The 27,675-nt window shown below is 41.6% G+C and overlaps 1 protein-coding gene across 3 annotated transcripts in view; it reads left to right on the top strand.

The window, feature by feature from the left end:
• Window positions 1-27,675, top strand: part of rin1b (Ras and Rab interactor 1b) — a 56,000-nt gene that overhangs the window by 22,727 nt on the left and 5,598 nt on the right. For 2 of the 3 annotated variants that reach the window (XM_070547956.1, XM_015946412.3), the window contains 10 exons: window positions 4,681-4,815; window positions 9,048-9,162; window positions 9,410-9,482; window positions 11,038-11,129; window positions 15,700-15,875; window positions 15,961-16,239; window positions 16,373-16,910; window positions 22,961-23,269; window positions 23,364-23,495; window positions 25,735-25,904. In XM_070547956.1, coding sequence (XP_070404057.1) covers window positions 4,681-4,815; window positions 9,048-9,162; window positions 9,410-9,482; window positions 11,038-11,129; window positions 15,700-15,875; window positions 15,961-16,239; window positions 16,373-16,910; window positions 22,961-23,269; window positions 23,364-23,495; window positions 25,735-25,904 — 2,019 coding nt within the window. The remainder of the gene's footprint in view (window positions 1-4,680; window positions 4,816-9,047; window positions 9,163-9,409; window positions 9,483-11,037; window positions 11,130-15,699; window positions 15,876-15,960; window positions 16,240-16,372; window positions 16,911-22,960; window positions 23,270-23,363; window positions 23,496-25,734; window positions 25,905-27,675) is intronic. The other variant, XM_015946413.3, reaches the window with a different exon arrangement.

Below are 27,675 nucleotides of genomic sequence, written 5' to 3'. Positions count from 1 at the left end.
CATCAGTGGAACGGAACGGCAGCAAAGCGGCACCGCTTCAAATAGAATCCAATTATAGTCTATGGAGTGTTTCAAACCAGCCGCGACGCGGCCATTTCCAGGCGCGTCCCAGAAGCCTAAAGATAGGATCAAGTTCTATTTTTTCCGCAAGCCGCTTCTGGGACACGTGAATTTCTGCAGTTCACATAGTGCGAGCCAGGAAACCACACACGGTTTCAGTGCAAAACCCCCAGTTATTTTCAAAATAAAACGCAACGTTGCGATGTTATGTCTAACTTACGTCAGTACGTGTGTCCGAACGGCTTTGTTTACCACCAGTTTCTTTCGAGAAGTGCAGTGGTGTGATTCCTCGCGGGGGTTGGGATCTCTCGATGAGGAAGGTGTTGGAAGTCTCTAGGGAATTTAGAATCTCGCGGGTACTGCAAGGCGCAGCGAGAAAGCCGTGCCGCGGCCAAGACTCTCCCGGTGTGAAAAGGACCGCTTTGAAGTTTGCGAGTGAGCTGCCCCGCTGCTCTTCCGTTCCGCTGATGCCTGCAGTGTGAAACCGGCTTTAGGTTGCACCCGTCCAGCACCCAAACAGTTTCAGTTTAGGTCACACAGCTTACAAGCTTGACTCGCTCATATTCCAGTCAGAATTGACAAAGCTCCTCGGATGAGAAGCGAAACGTCGTCAAGAAATCAAAGTCCAGTTGCCTTCATTTGAACCCTTTTGGTTTACCATGACCTGGATAACTGAGAACCTTCACCAACAGGTAACACCCTCCTGCATCTAATCAACACAATGACTCCCTCTCAATAAAGGCCAACGACTCATCAGGGGGTAGAGAGGAGGGGTACCCAGAGTAGTTTCTGCTCTTTAAAGAGCAAGTCACCCCTGCCAGATTCTTACTCAACTCCCACTTCCTGTTTGAAAAATGCAACAAATGCTGTTGCCTAGCAGACCGAGAGGGCGGAGCCTCTAACAAATACACACACTCAAGACATTGTGACATCATAATGTACCATCTAACATCATAGTGCGCCTCTTAGCCAATAGCGAAGGCAGACATAAATTCAAATGCAGTGCTGAGTTTTTGCCTGACAGTCGCTGAAAGTTTTACGCAGAATATTTGAATTTTAACTAAGATGCGCTAAAGTGCCGAATTATTGACTACATTTGTCTACAGCACAATTAGACACTCATTTATACAGTTTATCAGCACAAAAATGGTGATTTGGAGTGACTTGCTCTTTAAATAACAACAGACAGCTTGACTCTCCCACATTCCAGTCAGGATGGACAAAGCTCCTCGGATGAGAAACGAAACGTCTTCAAGAAGCCAAAGAATTCCAGTTGCCTTCATTTGAACCCTTTTTGACTGAGATACAATTTTAGTTGAGAGTCGTTGGATTCTATTAGTTTTACGATGCAAAGCTGAGGTAGCACATCTCTTTTTATGGTTGCATAAGGAAACCTCATTTGTGTCTAAAGACTGAGACATGATTTGCCGAGGGCCCCTCTGTTTGCACATGTGATGGTCTGTACTTCTCTGTGTGTAGTAAAACAGGATGGTTGTCTGTTTGTACACTCAGCTGTGATGGATGTGTGATGTGAGAAATCCCTGTCAACACATGGTGACTTATTATAGTAAAGCTGTAAGAAAAGCAAGACAGCATCCCTCAAACGCTCTCCTCCCTCACGTTAGTCAAAAGTTTGACAATCCTACAGTGCTGAGATGAGGATCGCCTCCTCAGGGAGATCGTTTCACACACTGCTGAGTCTTTAGATTAAAATGTTCTTCCTGATTTATGTTTCCATTGTTTTGGTTTCTCTGCTGTCAGCAGAAACCTGTAATTGTTACCTAACGCCTGATTTCCAACCTCCAGGGATAACCTGTTTCTGTTGATGGTGCTGCAGAGCGGCGCAGATAACTGGTTTCCCTCCAGAGAGGAGGACAGTTATGTAATAGGGTACAAGAGGTGGCAAAACACATGAAAAACGCATATCTGGTATTGGATGCACGCTATTCTCATGCAACACGTGATCTCTGCCTTGCTTCCAGGCTTTGATGTGAGAGATCTACACAACATACGGGCTTAATTATATGGGAAAAAAACTTAAACTCACAAAATAAAAGAAATGTATTTCTAGAAAAAGAACACCTCTGCACCATGGAAGAACCTGTCGCCCTTTTGCAAAGAGTATGTGAGTGTGTGTGTGCGTGCGTGCGCGTGCGTGCACCAGCTCACAGTGTGCGTCCATCTCCAACTTGTCGAAGAGGAGGAGGGTGTTTCGCTGAGTGAGTGGGAATGCCTGCTAGGATGTGTAGGCCCAGGTTGCCTTGGCAACCATCTGCTGCTACGCTCGCAAGAGTTTGTCGGCAGCCCACACATAGTGACATCCAGCAGCAAGCCAATCTTAGACGGGGAGAAACTAAAGCTGTGACCGAACGCCAAAGATCCAAAAATAAGCAAAAGCACACACACTTTTCTGAACGTTTCATTTATATATATATATATATTTAAGAAACAATAAATAAATGAATAAATAAAGATGTGTTCGTCCTGACAGGACAGTCCATGTTCATTTACTAAAGAACCTTTTAGCAGCATTTCTTGTTGCGCTGAAGGCAGACGCAGCAGGAGAGGTGTGCAGCTCTCAGAAACGCAGAACAACACTTTGGCAGACTGCAGAATGAACAGAAGGTTGTAAAGCTGCCTTAAATATTTAGCAGCTATGAAAAAAGTTTCAGTGGAAGACGAGTTACCAAAAGACAGAAAAGTTGTGTCTGATGGACAATTTGTTGCAGACAATGAAAGCACAAGAGTTAAAACTGGTCTGTAGATGCAGGACTGTCCAGGTGAGGAAAACTAAATAAAAACAAAAATTAACAGGTGTTCTGCTGGACTAAAGTGCTCCTCTCTCCATCAACCCATGATGATGTCTGGTCACAAACCTGCAGTTCATTAACAAATGGGCTGCATGGTGGCACAGTGGTTAGCACTGTTGCCTCGCAGCACGAAGGTTGCAGGTTCGAAACTCGGCTGCGGCCTTTCTGCGTGGAGTTGCGTGTTCTCCCCATGCATGAGTGGGTTTCCTCCGGGTACTCCGGTTTCCCCCACAGATCACAACATGCCCTATAGGTTATAAATTGTAAGTCGCTTTGGATAAAAGCGTCTGCCAAACGATGTTCCTCCCGCTCTCATCACACACCAAGTGGCCACCAACCAATCTGTCTCATAAAGAAAAATAAACTGCTGTGAGGCGCTCCATTCCAAGTGAGCACCATTTTTCAAGAATCCGCTTCTAGACCTGCCTAAAGAGAGAGAGAGTGAGAGAGAGAGAGAGAGAGAGAGAGAGAGAGAGAGAGAGAGAGAGAGAGAGAGAGAGAGAGAGAGAGAGAGAGAGAGAGAGAGAAGGGGACACAAAAATACAACATGACCAAAATAATGCTGCATCAACTACATGAGGATAAATAAAAAACTATTTTTGCTAAGAAACACACAGTAATAATTCATAGTGCATTTAGTGCGAACCACAGCCACCACACAGGTGATACAAATGCTCAAGTCCATCCTTGTGAGAGCACCATGTGAGCACCTGTGTGCTTGTATATGTAAAGTTTCTCTATAGGAGTGCCCAATAGTGTGTCTGAGGAGCCACAGATCTGCCCCCAAAAACGTGTGGAAGATGGTGGAGTTCCAAGCCGTAGAGATCCATACGTCTCCCCAAGTACAGAAACCTCAGGGAGACAGCCACCAGAGAAGCACCTACCCCCCTCTCCAGAGGCGCAGAAGACTACCTGATGGCTGCAACCAGCAGCCGCCAGAGCCGTACGAGATATTTGTTTTTGTTTTGGACATTTATCAGGGCTTCTGGGCCATTTTGAGCCCCCAACATAGTATTTTCCACATAGAGGCTTGAAGAACCATTTGTTAGACCTACCACTGGACCTTCTCAGTGGCCTAGTGGTAGAGTGTCCACCCTGGAGTTGGGAGATCTGGATTCAATTCCTGGTCGGGTCATACCAAAGACTTTAACAATGGGACCCAATGTCTCCCTGCTTGACACTCAGCCTTAGGGGGTTGGATTGGGGGTTTAAACCACCAAATAGTTCCTGAGTGCAGCTCACTGCTGCCCAAGGAGATGAGTCAAATGTGGACATGTAATTTTGCCAGTGTGTGATGATGACTATGGGACTTTAACTTTATTTAAAAAAAACTTGTTATAGGACCCCTTTAAAACACTATTTAATTTTATACAACCTACCAGAATAAACAAAATAAAAAACTAAATACTTTTTGTAAACAGCATCTGAATCTTCATGTGCTCTCACCAAAAGGAATCAGCATTTTATATGTCTGGGTTTATTTCTTTCTACTTAAAATCACTAACACGAATAAACACCTGATTCTAAACACTTCAATAAAAATTTTGACAGAGTGAAATAGAAGGTCACCTCAAAACCTGAAAGCTGAAGTCAGAGCAGGACAAGGGCTCCGTAGTGGTTGGCTGCAGAGTTAATATTAACCCTGGGAAGTTATGTCCCTACGTTCTACAGTCAGTTGCTAAAGTCTACAATCAAAACATGGATTTGCAACTAAAATATAGTCAGGAAGTATCTCCAGGAAGAGAATTTACTTAATTAAAGCAAACAGATTGTTTGAACATGCTTTAATTTCCATCTCTGTGTGTTGCAGATGCAGGAGGTGGCCAGCACTTCTCAGCGGACCTTCAGTGTCCTGGATCGTCTGCTGCTCACACACCCTGTGTGGCTGCAGCTGTCCCTCAACCAAGACTCCGCCCTCTACATCCTGCTCAGAGAGCCAATTGGGGTGAGGACCCTGTCGGCTGTGTTGATCATCTTAATAAATTATTAGAATCATCCTCTGGAGCAGCTTTCTTCATAAAACTATAGACACAAGGGAGATGCATATGTTGGCCATTTTTATCAGTGAGAAATATTTTGGCTTGTCCTCAAAAGTGGTCAAGTGGCTTGGCAACTACTTCACGGGCCGGATACAAAGAGTGTGTTTTCAGACAATGTGTTTACATCAAAAGGTGTCCCCCAGGGGTCTATTTTGGGCCCTGTTTTATTTACAATTTATATAAATAACTTGTGTCAAAACAAAACTGATGCTAAGTGACGTTTTTATGTTGATGGCACTGTTTTGTACTGTTCTGCTTCGCCCTTAGCAACTGCCACAGATAAATTGAAAAATGCTTTTAACATTATACAGAAGAATAATTTTATTTTAAATATTTTAAATAAAAAAATTGACCAGCAATGACAGTTCAAAACTGGGATAAAGGATTATTTATTTATCAGATGCACATGTGTTGAGATGAAATGAGATTGTAAACTGTGTTTCCTTGATGTTTATGTTATCTGTTTTTATATTGTGCTTCTTTTATTTGGAACTGTTTTTGCTGCTGTCTTGACCAGGAGTCCCTTGAAAAAGAAATTTTTATTCCTGGTCCTGATACATTTACGAATTAACGCAATCCATCAAATTTCTTAAAAGTTAGCCATGGATTTTTGCTGAATGTAATTGTAAAGCTATATTTTGTGTTATTCAGTGTTGTCAAACAGCAGGGATGTGTCCAGTAATCTGGAGAAGCACGTGCCACCCTTGTTATCTTGCTGGCCACCCCATGTGCCACCCCACTGTATTCCATTTAAATTTAAATAGGTGGCAGTGTGCATTGGTTTCTAGCCCCATATATTTGAGTATTATTAATTTAATTTATTATTTTTTCATATTGATTTAAATAGTATTCATAGTCATGTTCCACACTCCACTCCAGTTGGTGGCAGTAATGCACCAAGAAGTGGCTTCCCAACTGCCACAAAAACAGCTAGAGGAAGAAGCAGAAGAAGGCCAAATCCCAATACTTGCACTGCACCCTACGCCCTTCAGTGAAGTGCACTTAGAGGTGCACAGTAAGGCTTCGTGTGTGTAGTACACAAGTGGGCCAAATTGGGACAGGAGCATAGAGTCAATGGGTGTGTCCAAATCCACGGGCAGGATGCTTATGAGTACGGGTCCTCGCCGATCTAGCAAGGCCAGGTCCTTGCTAGACCGCCAAGACCGGAACCTAGCGGCTCTGAATTCGGACATTCTAGCCTTCACCTCTACGGTGGCCCGTAGGTCCGGTCACAGCTGTGGCGGCAGCTACACGCAAAGGAAAAATGCTAAAGCTAGCAAAAATGGAGCAGGAATATTAAGGAGCTACAGCAGCTTCACGTCCATCAGCAGCGTTTCTTCACAACCGTTTTCAGGTAAAGTAACTTTGTTTATTCTAGAAGCTTTCAGGACTTACATGTTAACTTTAGATGGTTTCATGTATGTTTTAAGCTACAGAATGAACTTGTTAAACGTACACAACACATTACTACAGAGTATTATCATGTAGGTAATTAATATAAACCAAATCCATTATAAATGTTGAATGCAGTAGGTTGTTTTCTAATGTTAACTGGACCTTAAAACTTCTTGTTTTGCATCAAATGGGGGTAAAATGCTTTAAAAAACAGGCTTTTTAATAAAATAGCATTGGAGTGTTTTCAGTATGCATTTGTTTATTCAACTTAAGCCTAATATCCATGATTGATGTCAAGTTGTTGTTGTTATTGTTGTTGTTAGCCTCAAGGGCAACATGCCGATTATCACTTGTAAGTCGCTTTGGACAAAAGCGTCTGCTAAATACATAAACATAAACATAATAATGATCAGATCTGTTTTAAAAATGTAAATTCTCTGTAGTTTTCCCTGCTGCTTTTCTTTAAACTGAACAGAACCAGTGTACTGCAGGTTTTGTTGTACATTTTTCAATGAAAAAAACTTTTTTTTATTCTATTACAGGTCAGCATGCACTCTGCTGCACATCTGCATCGGTGCTGGTGAAGTTGTGGGTCTGGAGGATGAGCCCGAGGAAGATGTGTGTGGAGGAGGTCAGTGGTGCTCTGTCCTGCAGGAGGTACCAGCAGACCACCACTACTGTTAACAGGCAAGTCATTTATGTAGGAACCTCTATTAAAAACAACACTGTGGTTTTATTTGCTGAAGAGTCACAGTTGTTATACCAGCGGATCCATGAACCATCTCCTCATTTCATATTTCTGAATACGTCTTAAAGATGTAACAGCCGTCATCTGAGCCAGTCCAGCAGGCCCTGTAGATGGACGATGGAGTGGACAGTGAGAGGAAGCGTCCCAAAGCTCTCTCTGCAGACCGTCCTGTATGATGTTCCTCTGACCAGAAACGCCCAGCCACGGGTCTGCTCCAGCCCTCCATCCATGTCTGGATCCTCCTGCAGCAGATCCAGCTACACTGTTAAAGACTTCCTGCTCACTCAGTTTAAATAAATGATCCAGGAAGAGTCACTCAGGTTAATCCTGCTTTAACCGTACAAAACTGGTCCATACTGGTTTTGATCTGTAAATAAGTGTAACCTATTATAAATAATCTTGTCTCCTTGCCATCTTTTCATTTTCTGTTCATGTAACATGTTCAAAAACATCTGTAATTAATAAAACTGGTGATAAAATCAATGACCAGAAAGTGTTATCAGTTAGTATTTGCTTTAATAAACGTGTTCAAATATCAAACAGCTAATTAACATTAACATGATGACAGTAGAAGGCCTCTCTCCCAGGATGACCAACAGGTAAAGCTTCTCCTGACCCTGGACACCTGCAGTCCTACAGAGAAAATCAGAGACCACAGTTGACAAAAAGGCAACAAACACATTTTTACATTTATCCACACGAGAAGATAAAAATTATATTCTTCACACAAACAATTTTAACTTCATTAAAACGTGTCAGCTGTGTAAATCCCTGAATGTAAAACTACTTTTCACAGCAGAACTACTGTGGTTGTGTGTAAACAGCTTCACTCTTCACCTCTAAGCTTAATAAAAATGCTCTGTTGTCCCTAAAACAAATGACAAGTTTAATTCGCCACACACACACACACACACACACACACGGAAATAACTACGGGACCCGCGATACAAACTTGTTCTGGCCTATTTCTGCCTACAATGTAATTTTAAAAACAAATATAAAACGAAAAATGTTTATAAACAGAACCACTTTAACTTTTTTTTTGTTTTCTACGGCTAGTTTTTAACAAACTTACGTTTAAAACTTCGTAGCTCTTCCCATTTTCTCTTCCTGTTGAAAATCCACAGCCGGCACGTAAAGCATGCTGGGATAGCCTTGTTCTGTGAGGATACAACAGACCCGTCCTCGAAATGTGGGCGGAGCGAGGACACATTTGAGGACGCGATAATGAGTATTTTTGGAATTCGGACAGTATCCGTCGCTGCGCTGTGACGTCATCGACCTCAAAATGTGCTCTTACAAGCATCCTTCCCACAGATTCGGACACAACCACCGACTGTGACACATGCTGGGGTGCCGGTTACTGTTTATGCTACTTTTTAAAAAATCTCTATTAACAACTTTCAAACAAACAATTATTTGACTAAATCTAAATGCATTGGTGTCCACATTAAATCTTAGTCTGAAACATTCAGAACATGAATAAATGTCATTAAACATCTTAAAATGAATGTCTCTCATTTGAAAATACATATTTTAAGAAAAGGCACTTGAGCCGTTTTTCAAAATTCCCACACAGCAGTGGATTGTGGGTAATACCCTTCCTAGAAGTCCGCATGAATGTGGACTTGGGCCAAGTGTAGATCAAGGGTGCAAAAGGAGTGTGATCAACTTCTGCCCTTGAGAATCGGGACACTTGGGAATTGCGAGTATTAGGATTGGGCTGAAGCAGAAGACATTCAATGAATTATTTTGTGAGGGATGACACATCCTCCTTTCAAAATAAAAGCTTAACTATAGGTGCCACCCATGCATAAACAAGTGTCCCACCTGGACATGCCTCTGTCTCATCATCTCACGAGTCTAGCTAACTGACATTTACAAAATGTTTGAGTTCATCTCTTGCATCCCTAAATATTTTTTAACTATTTTTAAAGAAAGTCTAAAATCAGCTCTAACAATCCATCTTATTCTTGCTACTCGTGTGTTTTTCAGACGTTTTTAGTGCGTAAATGCAGCTCCACTCAGAGGAAGGTGCTGTGTCTGAGAGTGTCGGTGGACAGGAGCGCCTCCTCTGTGAAGGAGTGCTTCATCTGTGAGGAAGACTCCAGTGAGTAAAATACAAAAACTGACTCAAAAAGTTTGAGATTTTTTAATTAAGATGTTTGTAGAGAAAAAACAAATAACTTTCATAGACTTATAAGAGCCTGAACATCTGAAGAAGTTCTAAAAAGTTGCCATCATCCTAGCAGAGCTTTACTGTGCCACTGCAGAGTGGCTGCTCTGTATTATTTTTGACATAACTAGTTTCCCTCTGCCTCCATTCCTGTCAGTCAATCTATTTGTTTTCCACCCAGCATTCGCCTTGGAGAGCTCCGCACTCAGCTTCCCCGATTTGTGTCGACTGGTGGCCTTCTACTGTATCAGCAGGTAACACCATTCAATAAAACACACAGTTTGGATTAAAGTTAGTAGAAAATCACATCGCTGGAACTTTTTTCCTTGTAAAGAGATTAATTCAAGCTCTTTGTTATTACATTACCTTCCTGTTGAACTCCAATTATTTTGGGTTAAATACTGAATAGAAATCAGGTTTTGATTAGTTTGAAGTCAGAATCAAAACTCCGGAGTAAAGCTGTGAATTGTACTGTTATATTTTCAAACTAGGGAGTGTCATTCATGTTTAGTAGCTCACTTTATATGAAGTTTAAATGTTTTTAATGCAGATGCAAATACCTTAAAGCCACAATGAATCAAGAGCCCTCTGGGGACTGGTTTCAATATGCTAAGCTCCAGTTCCCTGTTCTGACAGAGCACATATCACAGCAGCATCCATGCAGTTTATACACATGTAAACATCTGCTACATTCTGAGCCATCAGTTCAGCATACACATGGCAAAGTACAAGGAAAACGTTGGTTCATTCAGCACATTTTCACACCCAAAGCGTCGAAAAATGAGCGTGTGACCATGCATCAAAATATGACGATTCAGGGTGCCTCAGCACGTCAGAAGAGGACGCACTGAGGATGCACTGTCCCAGAGCGCCGGTATCCGACGCCCGCCGTGAGACGGATATTTGACCGACTTCTGAACTTCTTAACCTTCCCCTCACCCCCATTCTAACCTTAACCAGCTTGCACATGCAAAGCTTAATTGAAAATTACTGAGTTAAAGTTAGGATGGGGGTGAGGGGAAGGTTAAATCACTAGAGGTTCGAGGAATATTGTCCGCGTCACCATGGGCGTCAAATACGGACGCCCGCGGTGACACGTGTCCCTGCGCGTCCTCTCCTGACGCTTTGGGTGTGAGAATGTGTTGGTTCATTTGGTTGGACGTGTCCAGAAAACCTCACCAGGGAGGCGTCCGGGAGGCATCCTAACCAGACGCCTGAGCCACCAAAACGGGCTCCTCTCGACTTGGAGGAGCAGCGGATCTACTCTGAGCCCCTCCCAGGTGACCGAGCTTCTCACCCGATCTCTAAGGGAGAGCCCAGCCACCCTGCAGAGACAACTCATTTCAGCCGCTTGTATCTACGATCTTGTTCTTTCTGTCGTGACCATAGGTGAGGGTAGGAACGTAGATCGACCGGCTCAGCTCTGTTTTCACCACGACAGATTGGTGCAGACACAGCACCAATCCGCGCGTCGATCTCACGCTCCATTTTTCTGATTAAAACATAAAATATTCACCTTAAACACTTTTTTTACTTCTGATGATTGATGTAGTTTAGTTAATGCAGTTATGTAGTTTGTGTAGTTCTTATCCTTCTGTGGCATGAAGACTAAATGCATGTAGATATTTGATGGTTAAAGAAATACGCCTTTATTTTAGAAGTTATCTATGTGGGATTTTTAGTTTCACATCTTGAGTGCACAAACTCTGGTTCTAAAAAAACACGGTAGCTCCCATAAATGGCAACCTTTGGCAATGTTTTCAACAATATCTCTGAAAATACTTACAAATCCATATGTATGTTTCCCAGGGATGTGTTACCTTTTCCTCTTCAGCTACCAGAGGCCATTTCTAAGGCTACAACACACAGACAACTGGAGGCTATCTCACACATGGGACAAGGTAAATAAATGATCCATTTTCTTCACCTCCTTCAATCCGTTCAGATTAAGAAAAAAAGAGTGAGACAAGTGAAAGATTGGGTACTACTTGGAAAGGGACATATAAGCATCAGCTCCATTTAAGGGTCTGGGATGGGTTGGAGCAGGTCACGATGCTATTCTCTGTCTGGCTTCTGTTGTAAAAGCTGGCCATACAACCGACCCGGACCACGCTATTCAGGGGCCATAAATGCAACACTTCAGTTGTAGCCCCATTGGACAATGAAGCAGGATGACCAGAGGGAAGCGGCTACTGTCACACAATACAGTCCATTGATTGAGGAACAGAAAAGCATCCCGCTTGTGATTAGCAATATGAACACCAGATTGTTGTTGTTTGTATCGTTATTTTTACACGGATGTGACAAGATGCCAGCGAGTTGTACAATGGTTTGGTCAGCTTCAGAATTTTATTTTTTTTCTCGTGTCCTGTCTGGTTGTGAAGCAAACAGAATTAATGTCTGAATGCTGGCGAGAAGCCTTACAGATTTACTCTCAAGCTTCTGCTTTAATGCCACGCCTGACACTTAAAACTTTATTGTCATTGTTTTTTGCCTGCTTTATAATTCCGACTAGACACGGAGACAGAGGTGAAAGAGAAAGACAAAAGGAAGGGGGGGGGGGGGTCAGCTTCAGAATTGCAAACATTCCTCAGATTCCCTGATACGACGCAATAGTACACAGTTAGGTTTAACTTCGCCTGCAGAGTGAGAGTCCAACTAGCAATTACAACACTTCCCTGAAATCACCCACTCATACTGGCACAAGACCTTGCTTTTAACAGCCCCTAGTGCTCATTTTAATTCACAGTCTAAAAAACAAAACTTAAACTCTCATCCTGTCTTTGAGCTTGTGTTTTAAACAACTTAATCTAGCAGCTGAAATGTCTAGTCAACCTAATTAAGCCGTTTTTACAGAAGAATGCCGTCAATTTTCTGCAACGTCGTGGTGGAATCAGGGAGCTTTAGGTCGTTCAGAATGGGTCAGATCATGGCGGGGAATGTTGCGCAGTTGTGTCTTTTTTACAAACAATTACCCGATGGGTATGGGGGCGGGCTCTGCACTGCCGTGGACTTTCGTTTATCTGGACATAACCTGCTTTTTACTTTATCAAAGTCGCGCTTGTTGAGATTTTTTTAACAAGCCGCTCCTAAAGGCGTCTGTCCTCTGCAGTCCCATGCAGTCTCTGGTGATCTGAGCTCCAGGTCTAACGGAAAGAAACTCTTGGAGCGCTGCATTGCTCCAGATTATCATCCCAGCTGATACTGTTTACCTGTGTTTACTTTCATTTTCAATATAGTTGCCAGCCGGAGCTTGGGAGTAATGACACCTCACTCTGTTGAGCCATGGCCTAGTCACCGTTTATAAGACAGACAATTATCACGTTATAACTACCAAGTGAGGCAGAATTAATGCTTCAAAATCCACGTATCGCCATGCCGGTGTTATGTCGATACATGTTCCCCCTCGAGATCTGTTTCTTTTGCACCCATCTGCAAGTGGAAACGACCCACTCATAGAACATAACCCTCACCCTAACCTAACCCTTATTCTAACCATAACCACCCTGACACCAAAAATGTGTTTTGCATAATTTAAATTGTTTTAAGTATTATGTGTAGCACAATTTTTATGTTTGTTTCAGGGTTATGGTTAGGGTAAAGGTTGGGTAAGGGTAAGGGGTTGGACACGCATTTTTTGCAAGTGGATGGTTCAAACTCGCAGTTGCGTGCGAAAGAAACGGATCTCAAGGGGGGAGCTTTCTATGTGAGCTTTCGCTCTCCTGGTGTTCAGGACTTTGGTTTTTGGCATCCTGCCCTTTTTGGATATTTTGGTTCCTCATCCTAATAAAAAAGGATTTTACTTTTAAACCGCTCCTGCCTCGTGTCTTCTGGTGTTATCTGCATCTTGGGTCCTAACCTCCTCCTAACCTGCAACGTGACAAATATCAACGACAGCTATCCAGAAAGTAGCTATGGTTCTCAGAAATGTTGCCTGGGGTGAATTAATTTCCCAATTTGTCACTGACGCTCACTCACCTAACATTCAGCTAGCTGTTAGCATTTTGGTTATGTTCAAGCATCCTCACTGCCGGTTTTTAAGAGTCGGATGAAGACTCACTTTTATACAATGGTGTTCCTTCAGCACATGAGCTAGTCATAATTTTAGATAATTTAGCTGCGCCTCTTTTTGTCACAGGCAAAGTGCTGCCAGTTTTATTGAACTTATTTTAACTTGGTTTTTTTAACATTATGTTTTAATTGATCATTTTATCACTTTGCTCTTATCTGTTCTTATTTGATTTGATGTCTATTTTTGTTGACCATTGTATGGGTCAGCGATGTCTTTAATGCATGTACAGCACTTTGGTTCACTTTCTGGCAGTTGGAAGGTGCTATATAATGATGATGATGATGATGATGATGATGATGGCATTTTTGTTGTACGCTGTCCTGGCCATTAGGTGAGTAGGGTTAGGGTTAGGGTTGAAAACCCACTCTGGTACTGCTGGTGGTTTGACAAGTAGTTTGTGAAATCACGATCACATTCTGGCTCGATTTTTTGAGAGCTCCTGTTGATAAAATCTAACTGTTTCTGCCGATTAAAATCTTCTTTAGGAAGACCCAACAGGAATCCAGTTCCTCCCACCGGCATTGTTCTAAGCATTAACTTATGTGCAGACTAGATAAGAAAGAAATCACTAATTTACACCTGTGGAGATTAAACTTCCTGCTAGCTACAGGGAGAGACAGGGTGTTAGTTTTTACAGTGCAGAGGAGGGACTACCTAAGTGGGGAGGAGTGGGGCAATATATGTGGGGGTTTGCATGAGGAGATAACCTTTAATAATGGATACGTGAATTTTAGGTATTCCCTTGTTTTATTCTCAATTTAGTAATCACCATTCTCCACAAGTGTTGAAATATTCCACACACTATATTGTATTTAATACTTCTGCTTCTAAAACGGATCATTTCTCTTATTCACTGCCACTAAACCAACCATAATTGTTGTAGCCAGTTTGCTGCTATTTGAACACAGTAACATGTGCTGTTGTGTTGCAGTAGCAAAGAGTGAGGTGTGACTTCATAATGGCCTAACGTGAAAACCAGACGCCGTAATAACATAGTTCTGCTAAATAGGTCTCATCTATTTACTTCGCAGTTTGTTTTGCTTTAGTTTATTTGTTTAGCTGTTGTTTGTTTTTTTCCTTCTTTACAAAATGTGTTAAAAACCTGCAAACTAACTGTAATCGGTAAAATCCTCACTGCAGCTCCTTGCACTGGTTACCTGTTAACTTCAGAATTAAAGCTCCTTTTTGTCATTTGGTGTCACCTGATGGTGAAATCCAATCATTTCACAAAAAAGCTTTTTAATTAAGATTTTCTACAACAGGCAGCATTTTAGCACATTTCTCCCAAAATTTACAACAGCTTGTGACTGAAAGGCTAAATTCAGAATTATTTCATAAGAAGCAAATGTTTAGTGTGGATGTCAAGCTTTTCCAGTGGCTTCAAAGATGCACCTCCAGATCACAAAGTCCCTATGAATATGGCATTTCTTCAAGGTGTTTCTAAAATGTCTCAAGTTGTTTGGTAGGGCTCTCAAGTTTCTCACAAGTCCCAGATTCTCATTTTTGTGTTGTTGGAATTTCCCCCACAAGGTCAGCCCATGCAGCTGGAAGTCATTTCGGATCTATTCTTGGTTTAGTTTCTGTGAGTCAGAACATGCAAAAAATGTGAGACAAGTTAAGAGTAGTTAAGGGAAAATGCAAACAAACTGAAACTGAAGGGGGGCACTTTGCAACTAAATGGCAACAAGAAATTTTGCATGAAAGTTTCATGACTGTCCAAGTTTGTTTTCCTTTGCATAATTTGGCCTACAGCTTTTCACAAAAGTTTTGCATTTATTAAATCAGTGTGATGTTATTTATCTCTAACTCAGGGGTGCCCAATCCTTGTCCTCGAGGGCCGGTATCCAGCATGTTTTAGTTTTAATTCTGCTTCAACACACCTGATTTCAATCAGCAGGTGATTAACAGGCTTCTGCAGAGCCTGATGAGCTGCTGCACAGGTGATTCAATCAGTTAATCAAGTGTGTTGGAGCAGAAAAACCACAAAACCTGCTGGATGCCAGCCCTCCAGGACCAGGATTATGCACCCCTGCTCTAACTAGTTGCTAAAAGTCTATGCTATCTTTATCCATTTAGTTTACTGTTTTCTTTTTAGGCTAACACCAGTAAATGTAGACATACCTTCTTAAATATTGATGAGTTCATACAGTTAAATTGTCTGCAATTTTTCTGTGATTCAGAAGTACACTAAAGAAGTTTGTACTTTAAATTATCAAGGAGGTCAAGAGGACGCTATGTGATCTTTTTTTTCACCATCTGTGTTAGAGTTTGAGCTGATTAGTCTTAATTCAGTAAAACTGCAAAGATCTCCAAAAGTTTCCATCACATTTGTTTGTATTTATTCAAATAAAAATTGAAGTTTTAACAGAAACTATGTTTTCTATACCACCTTCTACCAGACTTCTGGAGTTCACCGAGCGCTGTAGACATCCAAAACGGACCTCTGGGTCCGGTTGCATCCACCAGCAGTAGTCAGGCCCAGATGAACCAGGAGCGATGTGCGCTGATGACTCAAGGCAGGCAGGGCAAAGTCTGCTTCATCAACCCGCTCTTTCTCCAGATGGACGTTTGCAGGGTTAGTTAGGAGAAGAGTACCAACTCCTTTTCTAGCTACTTAAATAACCTGGAACTCCTAACAAGTCTTGAATTCTTTTATTCAGCAGCCACAACAGACGAACAACAGTGCCTCCAATAAACGAAACCGCTTCAAGCGCAGCATGCGGCTCAGACTCTCAGAGACCTCCATGAATCTGTCCCTGGAGGGAGTTGGATCCTACTCACCTTCTCCATCGATGGAGCAACCGGATGGACCAGAGGGGCCACTCAAGGCCAACTCACAGAGGAGAGTTCATGCAGGGGCCGGCGTCTTGAGGAGAACTCCTGCGGTATCGCCAGGATCCGCAGAGGAAGATGACATGATGCCTGTCTATGTGCCACAAGTAAGGGCTTTTATTTCAGACTATACCAATCTAGATGCACGAGTACAGATTTTTTTCCTCTGTCTTCATGCAATTTTCAAACAGCTGAAAGTTCTCACATCAATTGAAGGTTGATTTCTCTTTTTTGTTCAAGACTTCCACCCCTGTGGATGCGCCACCAAAGCTCCAGCAGGAACAGGGTATCGAAGGAACGGTTCTAGCCTTGGAGCGTCGACCGGCTCCATCTTTAGCCGAGCTCGACAGCAGCAGCTCCTTCAGCAGCATGGATGAGGACAATGACTCAGATCCGGAACGTGAAAGCATGGCCCAAACCCAAACAGACACGTACCGACGCCCGCCGCTCGTTCGCTCTCGTGGCCGCGGTGGGCTGCACCGAATGAGCGAAGCCTTCGTTTGTTTCTTTGCTCCGGACAAGCGTCTGACTCGGCTGGTGGAGGAGTTGTCCAGAGACAGACGCTCGGTCTTTGGGGGCATGGTTCAGGACTTCCTCCTGGAGCAGAGAGGGGTGCTTAAATCTCTGGCTTCTGCTTCATCGTCTTCTTCATCTTGTGTGACGGTTGTGCAACTTCTGCAGAGTCTGCGCCTCTTTTTGTCACGGGCAAAGTGCTGCTTGCTGGACAGCAGAGAGCTGGAGCCTCCCATTGAAACACTAGTGCCTGAGAATGAGAAAGGTATGAACCCGCTTTGCTACGAAGCCGGTTGTTTGTTGACGTCTGCAGATATAATTTCCCACTGAGTTACAATCAATTAGCATGAGTTAACCACAAGTCTAACCCGGCTTTTCCGAGAAGACAGTCCAAGTCAGGTTCCTGACATGGCCCAGATGCCAGATGTGGTCCTTTGGGTCAAAACCCTAGCCACCCTTTACTTTGATTTTCAAGACACAATTTTATTGGATTTAAGGAAGCTTTAATGATCAGTTTGTCACAAAAATATATATTTTATTGCTCTACTAAATTGACTAGGTGGTTCAAAAATATATTTGTACAGCACTGGGACTGAAGATGTCAAACAGAGTTTTCATTTATTTTCTTGTTTTCTTTTCTTTTTCAGTTTTATTTCATTCAAGACACAACACAAGAAAACATAAACATAAAAATCCTGTCTAATAAAAGAATGAAAGGGAGCAAATAGAAGAGAAACATTAATTTCTGCCCATTTTTTAAGGTGAGGAGTAAAAAAAAGTTTATTAAGAACTTAAATGTTTCCATGTTGTAGTCATCTCATTAGAACAATGTGAGAATAAATTTTTATTTTGAGGTTTTAGTTTAAATTTTGAGACAGATTAAACTGTATATCAAAGCAGTTTTGATCACTTTTCCAAAGTCGGATTGTGGAATTAAAGCTGCACTGTCAAATGTTGAAAACAAATTAGCTTAAAACATTTTGATTGCCTCCTAACAACGTTCTAACATGGTACAGCTATAAATTGATTGTGGAAATTGAAGATAAAAATGAAGACAATTAATTAAGTGGTTCACTTGCATTTGTCTAAAAACCTCTTCCAATGTTGGTCTCACCAAACCCCAGCACTTCCGCACTTCCCTGGGTCCTCCTTTCATTACACACTCACTGGTGTGAGAGGATCTCCACACAGTAATATCAGAGAAGGAGAAACAGCCGGCTGCTTCCACTTCAACTTTAGGAGAGTCCAAAAAAGAAAAACACCATTTGAAGTAACGGACAACAGAAGACATTTAGAAATGGGAACTGGTGTTTAGCGCTGGCTCGTTTACTCTGGCATTGTGGATTTCTGGTTCCAGCAGAAGAGTCTCAGGGAAAATACCCAAGGAGAGAGGTGTGTGTTCAGTGATCGTGTTTGCATTCAAGACCTAGCTTGTTTGCATATTACAGCTTTAACAGAACCAAGAGTATAACCCAGCCATCCCACTTTTCCAGTAACATTCTCCAGCACCCTTCTGGGTGATCCCAGGGTGTTCCCAGGACAAAGGATAGTGCCTTTACGGAGTTCTGGGTCTGTCGTGGGATCTCCTTCCAGTGAGGAGTTCCTAGTTTACGGGATCTCCTTCTTTCTATACAAATCTCCTGATCAGAAATGAGGGTTTGAACATTTGATGGACTGCTAAATTAAGAACTTTGTCCTTTTTACTCAGTTTTTTTCTTTACCATAACAAACCAAAGCAACACCTGATTTCCGATGACAAACCTTAATCGACTGGTCTTTTGTCTTTACTCATCCAACCTCTGAACAAGAAACCAAGAGACAGAAAGTCTATCCCAACCCTCCTATAGGGAGCATTCCACTTTATTTATATTTATTGTATATTTAAGTCTACAATCATGATCTCAAGGTTGGAGGTGAACTTCAGAATTTCAGACTCTTCAAAGTGAACGGTTCAGCTACATGAAATAAACTGCAATGTACATTTAATTCAATGTCAAATAGTTTTTTAACATTATTCAAAGTCATTTAGTCTAATGAAGTTATTTGTGTGATTAAATTCTGCTGATTGGGCTGGACTCTACCCTTCTTAATCAATCATTTTTAATATATAAATAGTTGGTGGCATGAAAAGGAAGACAAGTAGAAAACAAATCAGTGATTCAACACAGACATTGCCAGAGGATGCAGGCTTGTGGAAACACACAGGCTTTTTCTGAAAACAGGTGGGATGTTCGGTCTCCGGTGAAAGACACGGTCAACACAAAGTAGCCTGTATGGAGTAAGGGGAGCTCGTGTTGTGTTATTTTTCTTTTTTTTTTTTAATAAACATTAGGATAGCCCTGCATGAAGCACCCTCAACACATCCCGTTCAGTTTGATTCGCCTTACCTACAGACACTGCAGGGTGTTACTTTGCAAGGACTGTGGTTTTTCACAGCCCCGTGTGCAGGCTTTCCTTTACTTTACTGCTTTGTGTGTTCCCGAGTGTGTGCGTGCAGGTGTGTTTCTCTTTTTTTCTGTTGTTGTTTGATCGTGTGATGATGAACGACGGTTGCCTGGCTGTGTTGAAGCTTCAGGGGAGATCGGCCGTCCGCTGCATGCCTTCCACTCTCCCCCTTCCTCCTTTCCTTCCTCTCTGTGCCGTGGTTCCAATTTATCTCTCATTGCGTCGGTGGGAGGCATTTGCATTTTTTTTTCTCTCCCCCTCGTTTATCATAAAAAGATATCAGTGGCCCACGCTCACTTGAAAAGCAGCACGATTCACGGGGAGGGTGGGAGGGAGGCATGGAAATAGGCAGGTTACTTGGGAAATGTAATCTGTTACACTTTTGTATGTAACAGCTTTAAAAAGTATTTGTGGTTTTTAAGCTGCTCATATCTTGCAAGTCTGTAATCAAATTACATGTGATATATTACTTTAGAAAGATGGTAAACAGAAGGAAATGAGAAAGAGATGGGAGGGATTGACCACGAGGGGTGGTGAGGTAAATATGGAGAGATGTGGGGGATTACACAGGAGGGAGAGGACGAAATTGATGATAAGTGGAAAATATTGAGTCAGGGCTGCCCACTGGCTTCAGGAGAATCACCCAGAGTGTTTCCACGTGTGAAGGCACGCAGGCATGTGTACAGTACACGAACGTGGACTGGTGTAATACAGAGCTCTGTGCTTTGGTATCAGGTTTTTTTCCTGTGTGGGTGTAGATTGTGTCTTGGAAAAACAATCCATGAACAATGGACATATTTTAATGAAACCCTTAGAAAATGCTAACTGGACGTACATCTACAGCTGCAACAATGTTTGGAGTCAACTGGATTCAAGATGGCTGTCACAGCCAATCAATATTAGCAGACACAAAAATGTCTACAAGAGGCTGCAGTTGGGTGAGGCAGTTGGTTACACTGTTTCCTCACAGCAAGAAAATCGCTGGTTCAAATCCTGCCTGCACAGCTTCTTTGTGTGGAGTTAGCACATTCTCCATATGTGTCATGTTTACATCATAGGATTTCTGGGATATTTCTGGTAAGGAAGAAGGTGACAGAGAAAAAATGATGTCTCAGTCCTTTCATTCGTTTGCTATCCATTTTGTCAGCATATCACGCCAGTTTGGTCAGTGAGTGACATCACTGATCAGCGCCAAAAGGCATCCATGGACAGTAATATAATTTTTTTGTTTTATTCTGTGAAAGCACGCTGTCATTTTATACATTCAGGGGACAAGGAGAGCGGCTGTGTGACATAAAAAGTGGCGTTCAATGTCCAGAACCAGCGCTGTGATGGACCAAAAAGCAACATAAATTATGGGGATTTTCGGCCTCACATTTTGATGTTTGTTGTTAGGAAATTCTTGTTTCTTTTCTTTCCATTCTACTTCACCAGCAACTCTTCTAATTTTACAAATGGTGGTTATTTGGCGACGTGTGATGTAATTTCCTTTTGAGTTTGAACCAATCAGCATGAGTTAACCATAAGTCCCACCCAGCACCCATTTCCAAGTACATACTGCAGTTCAGCTACTCAGTTGCTGGGTATCTCTGTTCAAATTACCTGAAGTTCCGATAGTGGAAACGGTCCTATGCATGCATGGGTTTTCTCCAACAATATGTATGTTGGACTGTGTGTGACTGGTTGTTTGTGTTTGTGTGTCCCTGGGATAAACTGAAGACCTGTCCAGGGTGCCCTCCACTAGTCACTCAATGATTGCTAGAGGTGGACACCAGATGATAAATGAATCGATGTAAAAAGGCTATAATTCTGTTGGAACTTTGTGGGAATGAGCTGTTGACATATGATGCTTGTTGAGGGAGCAAGAAGGTGTACAAAAGCAAGATTAATCTGTTTTATGACCACCATCATGACTCTTCAAACTGAAGGAAGTGGCAAACTTACCAGCTATGTTCTGATAGGTTAGGTAGAGTGTAGCAAGGCATTAATCAGAAGAATTAGAAGGGCATTTGTGTGAGAAATCACAACACAACATTAGGAAATTGCTGCGGTCCTTGGTGCAAAAGGAAAGATAAAAATGAGGGATTAGTAATTATAGGAAGTAAGAATAGAATCATGAAAAAATAATGACATAAAGTTCCAATAATTAGAGAAGTGATCTTCTGAACAGGTCAGAGCAGATCAGTTGGTAAAAACACAACACAGGGTCATGTGACTGAGACCAAGCAGCTGGAGTGGGCAGGTCTACGATTGTCATTCATGAGTCCAACAGCAGAGGGGAAGAAACTGTTCTTGTGGTGAAAGGCTCTGGTCCGAATGGATCGGAGCCTTCTGCCAGATGGGAGTGAGTCGAAGAGACTGTGTCCAGGGTGAGACGGGTCTGCTGTGATCCGACCTGCACGCCTCAATGTTCTGGAGGTGTACAGGTCCTGTATGGAGGGGAGTTTGCAACCAATGACCTTCTCATTAGAGCGTACAACACGCTGCAGCCTCTTCTTGTCCCTGATGGTAGCTCCAGTGTACCACACGGTGATTGTAGAGGTGATGATGGACTCGATGATTGCGGTGTAGAACTGCCTCATTGACTGTGCTGACAGGAATCTCTTCAGCTGCCTCAGGAAGTTCATCCTCTGTTGGGCCTTTTTTATGATGGCGGTGATGGTGGGCTTCCACTTGAGGTCCTGGATGATGGAGGTGCCTAAGAAGCAACATGAGTCCACCATCGTGATGGGAGTGTCAGGCAGGGTTATTGGGGGGAGTGGGACTGTGTGCTTCCTAAAGTCCACAACAATCTCTGTTGTCTTCTGTGCATTTAGAAGGGTGCAATCTGTGCAATCCGTGCTTGTAAAGACTTTTACCCTTCTAGGATGTGGCAGTCTTAAAAGTTTAATAGAAGGAAGCTGATTTCATTTTGATACTGTCTTAAAGATGGGTTTGTCCTCACTTGTGATGCTTCTTCAGAAGGGATAAAGGACTTAAGAGGACACTGTTTACAAAAGATGAAAAGTCTAATAAACTAGGGAAAATGCATGGGCACCTTGAAATTACTTTTATGGATTTTTGACAGTTGAACAAAATGAATGAATTCATGTGGTAAAAATTATTTTTGGGGATTCTGCATCAAGTGAATTATGCATTGACTCAACCAGCCCTTAGAACTCTCACACATCTGCAAAATTCTGGCCTTAAACCTAAAGGACCCAAATCCTTTGAAACAGAAAACAACAAATGCATCAACATGTAGAAAAAAATATATAAAATCAAATAAAGAAGTTAATTCTGTATGGACAGAATGTCACTTCGGGGTTGTCTAACTTGAATATAGAACTCCAGAAGCAATTTTGCAGAAGCTTAAAATAGACTGTGACACCACGGGTCCTTAAGGGTTAATTATTGAACAACAGTTGCTGAAAACAACTTTAGCGTTTCAATTTTGTTTTGAGAATGACTGCAGATGTATTATTATGTGTGGTTTGACACATTTCATCAGGCTTGTTGTCCGACTCTTAACAAAAATGAGGAATTCACTGCTGAAGAGTGAAAAACTACATTTTCTAAAACAAAGAAAAAAGTTAAAATGCTACAAGGATAAGATTAACTCAGTTTTTACACACTGTGAGTGTTCAGTGGTGCAATTTAGCTGTCGTTAGTATTTATTGTTCTAGCACAATAGGTTTGTGTTTGGGAGGTCTGGAAACAAATGATAAATTACAGGCTCTTGGATAGCAACATGTCTGAATGTTTGCAAATCTGCTCTGACTTGTGCTGCTTGTGGAAGACAGCTTTTATACAAATGAAATGATTACACCAGCATTTGTAGTAATGGATTAATTTCTTTCCTAAAATTTGAACCCTCCCTCTTCCCTATAGACTTGGCGTTGGAGAGGGCCATGTTCTCCTGCATCCTCAGGCCTCTAAGGTGCCACCTTGAGAAAGCAATGATGGCTTTGCATAATCAGGACAGCTCCATCCAACGCCTCACGCAGAACATGCTTCGCCTGAAAGGGGACGCAGCCATGGAGAAGCTCGGCGTACGGACCGGAGTCCCGGATAGCCGGGAGGTGGAGAAGGTGAAGCAGAAGCTGACTCTGATGCAGCGGACGCACTCGCCCATTGACAAAGTGCTCCTGCTGTTACAGGTGTGCAAATATGTCCACAAGGCCATGGGAACCTTACACGGTGAGACTGCTGGATACTTTTAATGTTTACAATCAAATGGTCAACTCCCATTTCAATGCTAAATCAATGGTAGTCGTTTCGTTTGTCTTTTCAGGACAGGAAGTTAGCTGGGATGACCTCCTTCCATCGTTATCTTACGTGATAGTGGAATGTAACCGGCCTCAACTCTTAATAGAGGTGGAGTACATGATGGAGCTGCTGGAGCCCTCCTGGCTTGGTGGAGAAGGTTTGACCCAAACGCTGACCCAAAAAAAGCTGTCATCTGTGTTTTTGTTGTTGTTTTTTTTTTCTCAACAAACTACCAGATCAGCTGTCTGCTTTTTTTATAGTAACCACATGATTATCAGGCTAAGCTGTCTTGTATCTTCACTCAGAAACTGTTTTTACTTGATATTTTGAAATGTGATCGATCACTTAGAGTTTCACATGCAGGCTGAATGTGAAAACAGTCTTTTATCCCTATTTGCTGCATTAGCTACCGATACAGATACATAAGCCAGTCAATTTCATATCACATTGAAAAACTGATTCACCCATCTTCACTGACGTTGGGGATGGCTGCTGTTGGTTTAGCGTCCAGGAAACAGCATACATCTCAACTAGTAGAAGCTAACTGTTAGCATTAGCAACTCCACCACACAGCGGAACTTCTCCAGGCTTGTGTTATCTAGTTAATACTTCCATGTTGCAAAGCAAACTGAGTCGTGTTGCTGTTAGCCAATCAGAGGCGAGATGTCCAAATATCAGCAAATAAGAGCCTGCTGTCTGCTCACCCCTGCTCTGGCTCACTTCTAGCTCCTGAAACAGGAGCACCAGAGCTTTTGTTCCCGCAAGGCATTCATTTATACTAGAGACCACTGCAAATGTGTCAAAAATGAGTGATTAACTCTATCCTGCAAAGTATAATTTATGTAGAGCTCAAAAATCCACTAGATCCTCTAAATTCAACATGACTTTAAATTTGCAACAACAACAAAATAAAGATGTGATACAATAGATGTGCAGCAATTTTTACTGCGGTTTGACTCAAATATGTGGAAAATGTTCAGGAACCAAAGTGAAATCACTCTTGGGAGCAGAAATAATACTTATCACTGCATTTTAAACAATGTTAGGTGAAATTTTTGAGTTGCCTTTGACTGATTCTGCTCCTAACATTGGGAGATATATGGTGCATTGGGCTCATGCCATTTTTGGTCAAAAAAGAAAAGAGAAACACTTTTTTATGATATACCAGACAACAGATCTATTTTTGAAAAAAAATAATAATAATAATAAATAGACAGCTAAGAGCTAAATTAGATTTTTTTAAAGAAGACACCGACTATGTTCTGAAGGAAGCAGGTAACTAATTATTCTGGATTACAACAACTCCTAGAGGTTGAGAGGTGTAGGTACCAGACACAACACATTGCCCCCAATTTTTTACCAAATGAACACTAAAATTGAAATTAGACTCAATTCTTATATGTGCATTTTTGCATTTATTTAGATAATTAGCACCCCTGGCTGTTAGTAAGTAGCATACTTCATTTGTTCTTATGTTGTTTTCTTGCTTTTTGTTCAATAAAGTTATTCAAAACAGCCCTGCATTCCATAAGAATCCCCAAAACTTTTTGTTATTGTTATTTTTCCCATACGGGTGAAGGAATTTGAGTATATAAATAATATTTTTTATTTATGGAGTGCAGTCTGGGATTATTTATTGGACTAAATATCAGTTAAATAAGGTAATGATATTTATCTTCATGGAAGTTTCCTACCAAGAAGAATTACAACACTTAGTTCTGGCTACAGGAGCACATAATGTGCCAACTTAATGCACGACCAACAAAAATCTTCTATGTCAATGCGTCAACATCCAGCCAATCATGTTGTGGGACATCATTAGGAGGCGCGTGGCTACGGAACAGATACGGCACCTCTATCACATCTGGTATCTACAGAGGTTGTCTCATAGCTAATCACATAAATGAAAATACATCACTGTTAAAAATGATTAAACAAACTATACAATCAATAATCTGCCTCACTACAATACCATACCAGTTGATTTATGAAGCACTTTAAAATGTATGACACCTGGGTTGTCCAAAGTGTTGTTTCAATACAAAACCAGAACATAAAAACACTGACATCAAATTAAAAGACTCACATGATGTAAACGGGAAATTTTAAATTCTATATCTGAAACTACTTACTCTGCAGGGAATAATATAAAGAAAAAAACTTCAAAGAACAGTCCGTTACAGTTATCTAGTCTGTGGATGTAATGAACTCATAGATTGCTGTTTCATGGGTTTTTTTAAACTGACCTTTTTTTTTTTGCCCATGACATGTAGTTTTAAAGCAGATTTCGCTTGACCCAATAATAGTCCCAAATAAAAAAAGAAACTCAATGCATGCCTTGTATTTATTTATTTATATACCATTTTTCTTGCTATATCTGTTTATTTCCTCTCCAGGTGGGTACTACCTGACCAGTGTGTATGTTAGCCTGTGTCTGATCCAGAACCTGGAACAGGGGCAGCCGTTCTCGGGCAGCCTGACGCCACAAGTCCAGGATTCCCTGAAGGAGTGGAGCTGCAGACGGAGCCTGGAGGCCCAGAAACAAAAGGAGAATCAGCAGAGCCAAGTAGGGACCAGCTGCTTTGGGCTTTAGTATCACAATAAGAAACACTGTTAGCATCACAAATGTAGTCAAGGATTTTAGTCTGTAGCTATAACGATCTAAAAGATCAAGTTTGCTGTTGGTCATTTTAGAACATCTTCATATGATTTTACTTTTAGAGTTTTATATTGTTTTTTTTATTTTTATTTATTTATTTATTTATTTTGGACAAATATTAGCTGAATAACAAAACCTCATATTTTACTTCTCAGAGACTCGTTTTCTCTCCAGCAGAACTATTGATTTGACCTTTTTTGAATACATAAATGTACTGGGATTCATTTATGTCAGTGTGCCATCCGGTGCCTGCAAACTGCAGCATTCCACCTGAAAAGATAAGTAAGTAATATCCGTACAGCATTTGCACAAAAACATGACAAAAAAACCTTCCTTTATTTACACGTTTTTGTGACTAATGGCTTGGGAGTAAAGTACATAAATACAAAATGTTTTCTCCTTTTGCTTCTTTGTAGCACTTAGATAGATCACATAGGTAAATACATTTCAGTGTCAGTTAGATAAACTGAGTAAAAGCTAAATTCCCTTTTCAAATCATAATTTCATTCTTTGAGAGAAAGCAAACAAACCCTGGCCCTGCTAAACATAATAACTGGTTACAACACTTTTGGTAACAGCTGTAAGCAAACATTTGTGGTAACTAGTGATGAGTCTCTTACATCACCATGGAGATATTTCATTCCCCTCACTTTTCCTGATTTGTTTTAATTCAGCTGTTTGGAGAGTTTTCTAGCATGGCCTGCCTGTTCAAGGTCAAAGGTCAGATATTTTACCTGAGTATTTTCTACCAGAGAGCAGAAATCCTGGTTACGAAAGGTCCCGGGTTCAAATCCCGGACGAGCCCCCATTTATGTTACAAACCCTGATGATGTTAAGCGTTGTGGTAGAGGGGTAAAATAAGAACTGGTGCGGAGAAAGGGGGAGTGTAAATAAAATGTATTTTATTAACAAAGGGGTTAACACAAATACTCAGTCCTTGACCGGAATAAAATGACTAAACGAAAATGCACCCTAATCTAACTAAACAAAGGCGACGGAGAAAACTCAAAACACCTGAGGCAAAAGGCCTCCAGGAAGAAAACACGAGAATATCTTTATTAAATTAAAATGCCAGAGCTAAATAACTAAAACAAATCTCGACGGCTATAATTATCCTAAATATTATTCTGTCTAACAAAACTAAAGCGAGCTCTAGGGCTGAAAAAGGAAACTGAAATTCAAGCTCTAGAGCAGACGAAAAGGATCACTAAATGAAAAACGGCTATTAATTGCCAAAGGGTTTAACAAGAGAACTATCTATCCTAAACACTGAATTTACCAAAGTTCTTAACCAAATTTATCAACATGCTAAACCGTTTACTACCAAATGATCCCAGGACCGAGGAGAGAAGAACAGGTGTTTAGGCTGTGGTTGTCTCTCAGAGAACTGAAAGCTGCAGTCCTTTAAGCCATCAGTCGTCATTAGCTGATGATTTGCAGCTGGGACACTGAAGGTGGGCAGAGGTGGAGGCATCGACATATATACTGGACAACTCATTTCCATAGGCTCCAATAACACGTTTTTGAGGGGAAATGGGAGGTGAACAGAGACGATGGGGTCGTGTCCATTGTCCCATTGGATCGTGCGTGGGACTGCATCATCGGTGAGGGAAGAGCGGGCAGCAGAGGGCGACAACGTCCTCTGCTGCTCGCGGATAAACAAGAGTAGGAATTGACG

Source organism: Nothobranchius furzeri, chromosome 2 (genome assembly GCF_043380555.1).
Source record: "Nothobranchius furzeri strain GRZ-AD chromosome 2, NfurGRZ-RIMD1, whole genome shotgun sequence".
Classification (NCBI taxonomy): domain Eukaryota; kingdom Metazoa; phylum Chordata; class Actinopteri; order Cyprinodontiformes; family Nothobranchiidae; genus Nothobranchius; species Nothobranchius furzeri.
The sequence above is the reverse complement of the archived record's forward strand: the minus strand, read 5'-3'. Positions and strand labels throughout refer to the sequence as shown.